General features: G+C 40.7%; 1 protein-coding gene across 4 annotated transcripts; it reads right to left on the bottom strand.

Annotated features, from left to right (window-relative positions):
- Positions 1-242: 242 nt before the first annotated feature.
- UBE2T (ubiquitin conjugating enzyme E2 T) lies at positions 243-8,632 on the bottom strand. 4 transcript variants are annotated; one of them, XM_032318960.1, is made up of 7 exons: positions 8,530-8,632; positions 4,714-4,886; positions 4,098-4,167; positions 2,430-2,535; positions 2,216-2,314; positions 1,999-2,082; positions 243-1,048 (listed from the first exon to the last, which is right to left on the bottom strand). In XM_032318960.1, the coding sequence occupies exons 2-7, from the start codon at positions 4,820-4,822 to the stop codon at positions 923-925; spliced, it is 594 nt and encodes a 197-aa protein (XP_032174851.1). In that variant the 5' UTR covers positions 4,823-4,886; positions 8,530-8,632; the 3' UTR covers positions 243-922. The 4 variants fall into 4 exon arrangements, with proteins under 4 accessions (XP_032174851.1, XP_032174852.1, XP_032174854.1 ...); XM_032318961.1 differs by having other exon boundaries at positions 8,544-8,607; XM_032318963.1 differs by lacking the exon at positions 8,530-8,632 and adding an exon at positions 8,472-8,504.
- Positions 8,633-12,246: the final 3,614 nt, after the last annotated feature.

Here is a 12,246-nt window from a genome sequence, read left to right on the forward strand (position 1 = left end):
AGGGACATTACGGTCCTTATTTTCTACGAGGACTCCTAATATCTACATTCTTCAGAAAGCCCTTCACTCAGCATGGGCAGCCTCTTTCCGCTTTAATTGATTTCTGCTCAAGTCCATTTTCTCTGCATCTCAATAGAATACTAAAGTCTAAGTAGATTATAAAATCATGAGTCAGGGATTCAAGTTTGGCATCTATCTGTTCAGAGTAGTACCTGCCATAAAATGAAGCTAGGGACAGAAAGTGATCACAAAAATCTTTATTTAAATTTGTCTGATTACTTGATTAATCTCATGTCTGATTTTTTCCACTGTTATATTCTAAAACACGTGCACAATATTTGGTACGCAGCAGGTATTCAATAAATATTTATTACCATGGTAATTCTGACCAGCTGTGTAAATCACAAAAAGTGAAAACCGCAAAAAAATTAACAAAAGGGCCCATTACCTTATTCCCACATTCTGTTAAGACTTCTGAAAACCTAGAATCCTTGAAAGCCTGGTGGTAACTGAATTGTTTCCAACAGCGATTTTACATCTACGTCAAACATTCGGCGTCCCTAGTGATGTTGGTAAGTTGGCAAAATAAAAGACAACAATTCCAAATATTTTAACATTCTTATTATATAGCTTTCTGGACAGTTTGCTCCCAGACACACATTCAGGATAAACACACACTCAACATTAAGTGGTTATTTATTTTTCATGTTTAAAAGGTTTCAAACTATGTATGTACAAGCTAAATAAAACAAACTAGCCTCAGAGAATCAATGTAGAGCAGAATCCAAAAATACACAAGGTCTGTTTTATAGGACAAGAAAGATGATAACGTCATCAAATACAAGGAAAAACATCCAAGAGAGAGGTAGGCAGATTAGACCATCTTAACAAAGCATATATTAACTAGGACCAGGACAAACCCCTACAGGTCAGAGCAAAATTTCTTTTCTATGCCTCCCAGCTGCCTGGCTTTCCTTTTCTGGGTTGTGTTGCATACTTCTGAGTCACCAGCCTCTGGCAGATCATCAGGCATCTCTCCCTCATCAGCCTGAGAAGGAGCAGATAAGGTAAAATGTGAGGTTCACACCAGGAACCAGGATGGAGAACAATGAAGTGCTGTAATATTATTTCCAAGTACTTCTTTGTGGCTTCTTGTATATGATTATTTCCTTCAAATGCATCTTTCTCAATCTTTTGTATGTTTTAAATTGTTATTTCTTTTCACAAGTAACTGTTACTTAAGTGAATCTGAAGGATGTTCTAACTCAGCAAGAACCAGAATATGCCAGTCTTTCTGTTCCTACAATTTATATTGTTAAATGAGGAAGTTCTATCAACTTAAACTGGAGAAATTTTCCTTCTTCCTTCTCTGAATGGTCCCATAAGAAATGTTAATTTCCCCCTCTTTCCTATTTCTCTCTCACTCCTTCCTGATTCCTGCAATAGTCCTTTCTTGTATTAAAAAAAAAAAACTTTAAAAAAAGAATTAGTCACCTCTATCTAACCTTGCTACCTCCAAGAAGATAAAAAAAATTAAGCAGATGCTGCCTGCCCTCTAGTGTTGTCAAAGATGAAAAAATATACTGTTGGTTGAGCTACTAGGCTATTTTGTTGAATACCTATTTAGAATGTTGTAATAGGGGGGCGCCTGGGAGGCTCAGTGGGTCGGGGCCTCTCCCTTCAGCTCAGGTCATGATCCCAGGGTCCTGGGATTGAGCCCTGCATCAGGCTCTCTGCTCAGCGGCGAGCCTGCTTCCTCCTCTCTCCCTCTCTGCCTGCCTCTCTGCCTACTTGTGATCTCTGTTTGTCAAATAAATAAATAAAATCTTTAAACAACAACAACAAAAAAGAAAGTTGTAATAGGAGAAAAGATCAATCAGCTACTCTAGAATACAGTACAAATTTGGCAAAGTTAATAACCACTTATGCATTTACAGATAAATACACTTTTAACAGGTTAACAACAGAAGCAGAATCAGAACTGTACAATCATCATACCTTCTGTTTCTGTTTTGCATGCTTCTCTGTCCACTGCCTGGCATTCTTGAGGAAGACTGGCTTATTATATTTAAATTCAGAGGACTGAGACAAAATCAAAGACAAGTCAATGGAGAGAAAAATGATCTGTAGTGATTAGGTTGCAGCTGCCAAAAATGAAAAGTCAGAGGTATGAAGAAAGTAGGACGTGTGCTGCAGAGGCAAAAAGGATACTTACTATGTCGGCCATGAGTGGGTCATCAGGGTTGGGTTCAGACATGAGCAGCTGAATAGAAGTCAGGACGGTTGCAATGTTGAGGGATGGTCTCCAGGCACCCTATACACAGACAGACAGGGAGCTGCTTTTGTATTCCTAAGAATGTGATACTCTAATTCAAGTTTTAGAGATGAGAACCACAGAATGTTGTGTCCACCCTTTACCCACCACTCACTTTTGGTGGCAATTTGAGGACATCTAAACAAATCCTTCCAGCAGAATCAATGTTTGGATGATAGATCGGAGTCAGAAATCGGATCTGAGGAGGTTCAAAGGGGTACCTTTGAAAGCACAGGACAATAGAGGATTTTTATTAAAGTACTTGTTTCTTTATAAACATATATTATAAAGAGCTTCCTGGTGACTCATCAGGGTTGCCTTTGAGAGGCAAATTTTTTTCTCCTCAAATTTTTATTATGAAAACTTACAAACAATAGAAAAGTTGAAATAACAGCATTACAAACATTCCTGTACCCACCACCTAGATCAAGCCACTTTATCCTGTGAATGCTTCAGCACATATTTCCCAAGAATAAGGCTGTTCTCCTATATAACTGCAATACTATCAATATATCTATAAAAATTAAAAATATATTCCCCAATATCATCTACTATTCTTATTTTCTTAATTGCCACCCCCCCGTTTTTTTACAGAGAAGTTTTAAAAAACAGAATCAAATTAAAATTCATACCTTGCGTTTTTATTTTTTTTAAAGATTCATTCATTTGAGAGAGCACACGCATGAGAGTGAGCGTGTGCGTGTGGGGCAGGGGGAAGGGGTAGAGGGAGAGGGAGAATCTCAAGCAGACTCCCCTCTGAACACAGAGCCCAACACAGGGCTCAATACCACAACCCTAGAATCATGACCTGAGCCAAAATCAAGAGTCAGACACTTAACTAACTGAGCCACCCAGGTGTCCCCACTGCATTTGGTTATTATGCCTTTTTAGTGAGACACAAACCTTGGAAAATTCCCAGCCGATTTTTAGAATTGATATATCACATGATTATCAAGCTACTTCTCTCAGGACATTAACAAGATTGGCCAGAATCTGATCTAGTGAAAAGACATCTACGTGTCAACAGTTAGACATTCATTTCTTCTCTTCCCCATTCTCCACAAAACTACAACTACAACTCACCTGATGAGAACCTTAAAGGAGACCTGAATTAAGAGGGTCCTTAACGTAAAGACAGAATGTAGAATGGTGGTTGCCAGGTGCAGAGGGGAGGAGGAGCTGGCAAGTTACTGTTGAATGGGTGTGGAGTGTCAGTCTGGGAAAACGAAAAGGTTTTGGAGGTGGATGATGGTAATAGGTGATTAATAATGTGAATATACTTAATGCCATGAGCCAAACAGTTAAAATGGCTTAAGTGATCAATTTTATGTTATGTATATTTTAGCACGATGAAGAAAAGAGGGGCCTTAGATATGATCTAGCTCACTTTTAGAGAAGGAATTTGAACTCCAGAGATAAAATAACTTGCCCAAAGTCACATTACATCATAAGACTAGGATTAAAACCTAGGACCTTTAACTCCTACACGTAACACTCTACTACATTACCCTATCTTTCAATAACCATACTCTACCCTATAAGTTTAGAATCTAATTCACACTGGGCACCTGGGTGGCTCAGTTAGGCGTCCAACTCTTGATTTTGGCTCAGGTCATGATCTTTGGGTTGTAAGATTGAACCTCACATTGGGTGTGGAGCCTGCTTAAGATATTCTCTCTTTCCCTCTGCCCTTAGCCCACTCTGCATGTGCTTGCTCTCAAAAAAAAAGAAAAGAAAAGAAAAAAGAAAAAGAAAAAGAAAAAAAAATCTAATTCACACTAACCTCTCAGGAATGGTAACTTCCAGTTTGAAAACACCTTTTTCATAAGGTGTGTCAGCTGCACCTAATATTACTTTAAAGAAAAAAAAAATTAAGAGGTAATCAGATGATTTGAACGATCACAAAAGCTGGTCTAGGACAGTAATTCTCTCTTAGGGCTTTAAGAAGTTTCTCATGCAATACACCAATGTAGCCAAAATGTTGATGGCGTCAAACAAAGGACAGACAGAAGATCAAACAGAAGTTGGACAGTACTGACCACAGATCAAATATAAACCGCAGTTTTGTTTTGTCTGTACTGCAGTATTCTAATTATTTATGTTTCCTGTCTGGCCTCACAGATATTTGAGATGGTGAGATTTGGTCTAAACACTGCTTCAGAGCTAATGCCCTGAATCTTGGGCATTGAATCATAATCTTGGCTATGAATCAGCAAAAGGTATAATAAAAGGCCAATGAAGAAATGTCAAGCAAACCTCTTATACACGTAAACAAATAAGGTTTAGAACGTTGGTAAGGTAATTTGACCTTGCCACTGTTCTCTACTTTAGAATATACAAATGTTCAGATCTCAGCATAATCTTCAATAGGGTCGTCATACGCATGACATGATACCTACGAGCTTGAAGATCATCCATTTTGTCCTTGTCTTGCCAGCAAGTGATGCCTGGGGGTGGCTCTGTGGCTAACAAGTTCAGTTCTCTCTTTAGACGTGAAGCTCTCTGCATGGTCCCCAAGTAGAAGGAACTGTACACGGTTCACTGCACCACACTAGAAGCTGGCTGGGATTCACTAGGGAGAAAAGGGGCAACCATGAAACAGTCAGCAAAGGTGACTCGAGTTTTTAGCACATGGCTTCAGTTTAGTGAAAAGCAAAACAAATTCTTCATTTTAATCTCTATTCTAAGAAAGGAATCTGAGTTTCTTCCATTTCCTTCCTGTTATCTATTCAAGCACATTTTAAAAATAAAGATTAAAGGGGCCCCTGGGTGGCTCAGTGGGTTAAAGCCTCTGCCTTCAGCTCAGGTCATGATCTCAGGGTCCTGGGATGGAGCCCCGCATTGGGCTCTCTGCTCAGCAGGGAGCCTGCTTCCCACCTCTCTCTCTGCCTGCTTCTCTGCCTACTTGAGATCTCTGTCTGTCAAATAAATAAATAAAATCCTGGGACGCCTGGGTGGCTCAGTTGGTTAAGCAGCTGCCTTCGGCTCAGGTCATGATCCCAGCGTTCTGGGATCGAGTCCCACATCGGGCTCCTTGCTCCGCAGGGAGCCTGCTTCTCCCTCTGACTCTGCCTTCCACTCTGTCTGCCTGTGCTCGCTCTCGCTCGCTCTCTCTCTGACAAATAAATAAATAAAATCTTAAAAATAAATAAATAAATAAAATCTTTAAAAACAAAATAAATTTTAAAAATTTAAAAAATAAAGATTAAAAATGCGAAGCATTCTACAAACAATAAAAACACAAGTTTCCAATTAACATGTTTCCACTGATAAATTATAAACTTATGAGGTAGAGCCTGGGTCTAATTTTGCCCCCCCACTACATCCTCAGTATACCTGGCATAGAAAAGGCTTGACAAATATTAGCTGTGGGAGGAAGTCTATATATGCTTTGTAAGGAGAGCAAGGAATGATGATGGAGATAGTCTCACTCTGAGATATTTGTAAGTGAATGCTTAAATGTGTGAGGTTTTCTCCATGTATTTTGGATGCCACATCCTCCCAATTCTTCAGTATTTCCAATCTTTTTCCCATCAACATTCAAATATGCTCAAAATCTCTCTCATCTAAAACAAACACCCACACACTCAACACTCTTTCTAACTCTAGTTTTCCCTTTAGCTGCCAAAGGATACCGATCTTTTGATATTATGAGTTACATATACTATCTCCCAGTTTGTGGCATGTCTTTCCACTTTATTCATGTCTTTTGACAGTCGCACAACTATTAACTTCAACATAATCAATTTTAAAACTTTTTCCTGTACACTTACACTTTCATGTATTAAATTTTTCCTTATCCCCAAACTTAGATATTTGTTTAAATCTTCTAAATGTTTTACAGTTTTGCTTTCACATTTAAGTCTTTAATCCAGTAGGAATTGATTTTTGTGTATAATGTGAGGCAGAGGTCCAATTTTGGATCTTTTCCTCCATATGAAGAACCAATTGTCCTAGTCCTTTTTATTGGAAAGTCCACCATTTCCCTGCTGATATGGTCATAAACTAAATTTCCATATATGTGTGGATCTGTTTCGGGATTTTTCAGTTTGTTCCACTGATCAACTGGATTATTTTTGAGCCAATACCTGTTTTAATTACTGTAGCTTATTAATAAGACTTGACATACAGCAAGTTGGGTTCCTCCACCTTGTTCTTTTTCTTCAGGAATGTCTTGGTTATTCTTTTTTTTTTTTTAAGATTTTATTTATTTATTTGACAGACAGCGATCACAAGTAGGCAGAGAGAGGGGGGAAGCAGGCTCCCTGCTGAGCAGATAGTCTGATGCGGGGCTCGATCCCAGGACCCTGACATCATGACCTGAGCCGAAGGCAGAGGCTTTAACCTGCTGAGCCACCCAGGCACCCCTGTCTTGGTTATTCTTGATCCTCTGCTCTTCTATGTGAGTTTTAGAATCACCTCATATAAATCCACACATATATACATCTCAGGATCTGGTTCTCAGCTTTGTAAACTGAAAACCGGACTAGATTCGGTAGGGCTTACTCACAAAGGCTTAAACGTTAAAAGGTCAATTTATTAATTTGTACAACTATGATACAATTTTTAATTTTAATCCCATTCCCTCCTTAAGCTATTTCTATTTGGAAAACTAATTATAACAAGAAAATTACCTGGTGGGCACAGACTGTCATTATTAGATGGTTGTTATGATAATCATACACTTAGATTGAGGCCATCTATCTCCACCACCGGGATGTTTAAAGGAGACTAACTTTGTGTATTGGTTAGGTAAAGACATTCTCTTGAATTGTGCTGCAGACAGAACGGTCCTTTGGACCTTCCTTTTCTAATCTCCAGGCTTGCTGCTCCTCCACAACTCAAAAACTCTTCCAGAAATATTTAAATAAGATTAATAATACAACAGGTGAATTAAATTGTCAAACAGAATTACAAGACAAGTCTTTCATATAAATTATTCTTTTAAGTACTTTCAAATTTCCTTAGACCCTCATAAGACCGTCTTTTGGAGGCAAGTATTTCATTGGATAAAATGCAAGATTAATTAATTAATTAATTAATTAATTCCATTGGATAATTAATCTCGCATTTTATATACAGATCCTTACTCCTTTTCTCAGGAAGCAGATGCTGAGAAAGCAACCACAATAAGACAAGAATCCACAAGAAACAGAGGGTACCTTTATATAAAATGAGAACCCAGGGGAAAGGGATCAGAACAGGGGTGAGGAATTTTAAGCAAGACAGTTTCTCTAATGGGGGCAACCAGACCCCAGCCTCACTATATTAACACAAATTGGTACATGGCCCTCCTTGGCTCAAAAGCCATCAATTACTGAGTAGTTTCTGGGCACACAGGTTCTTTACAACCAAACCCCAACTTCATATCCTGTAACTACTCCCCACAAACTTAGGCTTCAGCCACACTGACTTCTTTTTTTTTTTTTTTTTCCTTTTAAGATTTTATTTATTTATTTGACAGACAGAGATCACAAGCAGGCAGAGAAGCAGGCAGAGAGATTAGAGGAAGCAGGCTCCCTGCTGAGCAGAGAGCCCGATGTGGGACTCAATCCCAGGACCCTGAGATCATGACCTGAGCAGAAGGCAGAGGCTTTCACTCACTGAGCCACACCACACCGACTTCTTTTTGCTGCCCACTAAGAGTCTCATTCTCTTTCACACCTACAGACATTACACATGAAATAATCACTTCTTGCCTTTCTCTAGTAATGCATCCCAATCCTTCACTCCTTTCAACTGTCACCCTCTATGCGCTTCCACACCAACGTGCACCGGGAGTTGTTATTCATCTCTGACAGCTTCTTCTCTTGCGGCAAAAATCCCTGGAGGACGGGTGTAGTCACCGTATTTTAATTTCTAAGACAGCTATGCCACCAGTATGCAGCCTGTTAGTAAGTTTGAGTAACTAGCGGAGGAAACGTGGGCTGCGGACCAGATGGTGAAGAAGGCAAAACGGCCTGCGCGCGGCCCGCAGCGAGCGCCGGGCGGCGACGTCTCTTGCCCGGGGGCACACCCCTCTCTGCCGGGCAGGGGGCGGCTCGGACAACTCTGGCCGCCGCGGGGCTGTGGAGATTCCAACAAAGCCTCCGCTCAGGAGCCGCTTCAGGAATCTCCCACATTAGGCAGAAACAGGACTCTGGTCCCTAAGACTCACAGGGACCGCCGCCAGGATGCCTTCTCTCCGTCGAGGAACCAGAAAACAGCCCTCTTACCTGTGCGTATCCGCCTCACGGCGTCGCAGCGCGCGGCCCAGCAGCTATCCACACCTGCGCACGCCCAGTCTGTTGGCGTCGCTCCGCCTCCCGCCACGAGGGCTTGCGATTGGTCCGCCGCAAGGCCCGGGAGAGGAGCGCAGCTCCCTATTGGCCAGCGCTCTGAATCCTGTTTCCGCTCACGCCGCTTTCAAATTAGAGCGCGCGTCGGACGCAGTCTCTTCGCCTCGTAGGCGGAGCTGTCTATCAGGGTGGGGGCGCTCGGAGGTTCCGGCCGGCTTCAGGACTTGGTGTGGCCCGTGCGGTGACAAGTTCGGTGACGAGGTCAACTGTCTTTGTCAGAGCGGGGAAGGAGCTGGGAATCGCCTCTTAGGAGGAACAGTGAAGGGAACCGGAGATATTTGGACTGGAGTAGGGACTGCGTGATACGTCTTCACGAGGAAACTTTTACTGCGTCAGAGGATGCATCTAAGGCTAGCGGATGAAAGTTAGAGGGATGCAGATGAGTGTAGCCCAGTAAAGCATTCTAGCAATGAGATCCCTGAAGAACAGAACCGGTCACCTTGGGCCGCAGTGAACTCCTTCATCACTGCAAGTGTTCGACTGGAAGTTGGTGAGGGATAGTGCAAAGGGGATCCCTGCCTTGGGTAGAAGCTGAGAATAGATGGCTTCGAGGTCTTCTTCCAACTCTAAAAGTGTGGTGCTACCTGACGAAGGAAGTACCTGTTTATGGCTAAGCAGCCTTAACTTCTCGAAGTTTCTGGGCTCCGTGAGCGTTTATGGGTGACTCGGACTTGACCTGAATCTAAAGGACGCGGCTGGAACTTGACTAGCGTTTGGGGATACTGGGGGTGGAAAAACACCAGCAACACATAACACGCGCCAAACCCTCCTCTCACTGCTTTCAGCTCATTGTGTTGCTTAACGGCCAGTCTTTCAAAACTTGCAAACCAATTTAATTCTGGCCACTGCCGTGATGTCTGCATTTCGTTCAAACTGGTGTTAAGTAGCACATGGTTCCCCGAGTCCACTGCAGGCATGTTACCTCTTCTCCAGAAACCCATACATTCACTGGCACGCTGTCCGTGATTCTACCCTGGAGATCCTCACACTGGTTGTAAGAATGAATCGACTAAAGTAGCTTATGAATTACAAGCATAAGGAATCCTGGGACTGTCCAGTCTAATTTCCAGTCAGCTGCTGGGGTTTTGCATTTATTGTTAATATTTACTCATTGTAGTCAAGTGTGTTCTGTCATAAATCTGGAGTTGGATGCTTATTTTGCTACTGGTACTTTGTTTTAATTCCTTCAATGTCTTTTTTTTTTAAATTAAGATTTTATTTATTTACTTGACAGAGAAAGAGACAGGGAGAGAGAAGACACAAGCAAGGGGAGTGGGAGAGGGAGAAGCAGGCTTCCTGCCCACAGGGAGCCCGATGCAGGGTGGGGGGCTGGATCCCAGGACCCTGGAATCATGACCTGAGCTGAAGGCAGATGCTTAACGACTGAGCCACCCAGGTAGCCCCTTTTCAATGTCTTCTTTATTTTCTTCTGTCTTCAGAACTGAAACTGATCACTTCCTTGATCTCTGAGATCAAGGTGGTTCTCTGAGAAATTAGTCTTTAAAATGTCTCTTAGAAAAAGCAGGAACTTTGTTGAGTCTGGTGGAGAGGAGGAGAGATGGTATCATAAAACAAGTAAATGCCAATAATTTTGGCAACTAAACTCAAAGGATTGAATAAAAGGAAAAAGGTAAAAAGAACTCCATAGGCTAAATGTACAGTTTCCATTTGTCCACCAGAGGGAGGTATGTTAATTGGTGAGACTAGAGGCCAGGCTGGAAATTTTTCCTTACCTATGTAGGGTGTCATTGCTTTTAAAAAGGGAGCATTTTAACATTATGACTTATTTCTTAAGTGTATGTGTGGGAAGTTATTTAACAAAAGTTTCTTCACACAAGAATATAGATGCATCGTAGCTGGCTCAGTACATTTAAAAGCACAAAAATTTTATTTTATTTATACACAGGATTATTTGCCAGGATTTATCACTTTTGCATAAAAAATTTTCTTTAGTATAGAGTATTTCTAAATCTAAACTATTATATATGTATATATAATAGTTTACTATATATTTACTATATATTTATATTTACTATTTATATATTATTTATTATTACTATATATTACTACAAATATATACTCTCTATATCAAGTAAATCTAAACTATTATGTTTGTTTAATGGGCTGATTATGTAAGTTTACTCTCAGAAAGTCCTGGGGGAAGATGTTACAGGAATAAAAGCTAATGTGATTTTAATTTTGAAAACCTTTTTGAGCCATTATACACAGATTAATTTGGGGTTTTTTTGTGGCATAACTTTTTTTTTTTGGTTGAGCCAGTTAAATTAATTAGATTATAATAATTATTACTTTCATTTATGCTAAAATACTTTTATTTATATTAATTATTACTTGCTTTTTGTAATCATGTAGCTGAAGATACATTCCTCTCCTTCCAGGTAGGGATGCACTTAAATTATCCAAGGAATTTAGGACAAGCTCCAAAGAGGGTATTATATAATCTAACAACTTCAGTGGAAAAAAATAAGTAAATAAATTAAATATAGTAAGGAAGTATTTCCTGGAACTTCCTAATATTGAGATTGAATTCTTCCTGTTGAAATTTAAGTTTACTTCTTAAGAATAGAAGAATTTAACTTGAACCTGGCCAATTTTAGCATATTTATACAACTGGAGCCATATAGTTCTTCTTCCCTGATTCTGAATGTGAAGATAGTATAACCAAAAGAAATGTAACATTACTGATCCTTGAAAATTTTACCCCTGGGGGCGCCTGGGTGGCTCAGTGGGTTAAGCCTCTGCCTTCGGCTCAGGTCCTGATCTCAGGTTCCTGGGATCCAGTCCTGCATCAGGCTCTCTGCTCAGCAGGGAGCCTGCTTCCTCCTCTCTCTCTCTGCCTGCCTCTCTGCCTACTTGTGTCTCTCTCTGTCAAATAAGTAAATAAAATCTTAAAAAAAAAAGAAAAAAGAAAAAAGAACATTTTACCCCTGTTAAAAATTGTTATTATAAAACCATTATGTTGGGGCGCCTGGGTGGCTCAGTCAGTTAACTATCTGCCTTTAGCACAGGTCGTGATCCCAGCGTCCTGGGGTCAAGCAGGGAGCCCGCTTCTCACTCTCCCTCCGCCTTTCCCACTGCTTGTGCTCTTTCACTCACTCACTGTGTCAAATAAACAAAGTATTTATTTTTTTAAAAAGATTTTTATTTATTTATTTGAGAGAGAGCGCCTGAGCAGGGGGAGGGACAAAGAAGGGGGAAAGGGAGAAGGAGACTCCCCACTGAGCAGGGAGCCCAATCATGACCTGAGATGGATTGAAGGCAGTCGCTTAACAGACTAAGCCACCCAGGCATCCCCGCATCTTGATTGTTTTATTACACATTGTTATTCACTGTTTACAAAGACTCTGTAGTAAGAAAATTAATAGTTACAAAGTATTTAAGAATACCTAATTAAAACATATTTTGGACAGACACAGTATTCTTTTTTTTTTTTTTAAGATTTTATTTATTTGACAGGCAGATCACAAGTAGGCAGAAAGGCAGGCAGAGAGAGAGAGTAGGGGAAGCAGGCTCCCTGCTGAGCAGAGCGCCCGATGTGGGGCTCTATCCCAGGACCCTGGGATCATGACCCGA

This window comes from Mustela erminea, chromosome 17, assembly GCF_009829155.1.
Source record: "Mustela erminea isolate mMusErm1 chromosome 17, mMusErm1.Pri, whole genome shotgun sequence".
NCBI lineage: Eukaryota > Metazoa > Chordata > Mammalia > Carnivora > Mustelidae > Mustela > Mustela erminea.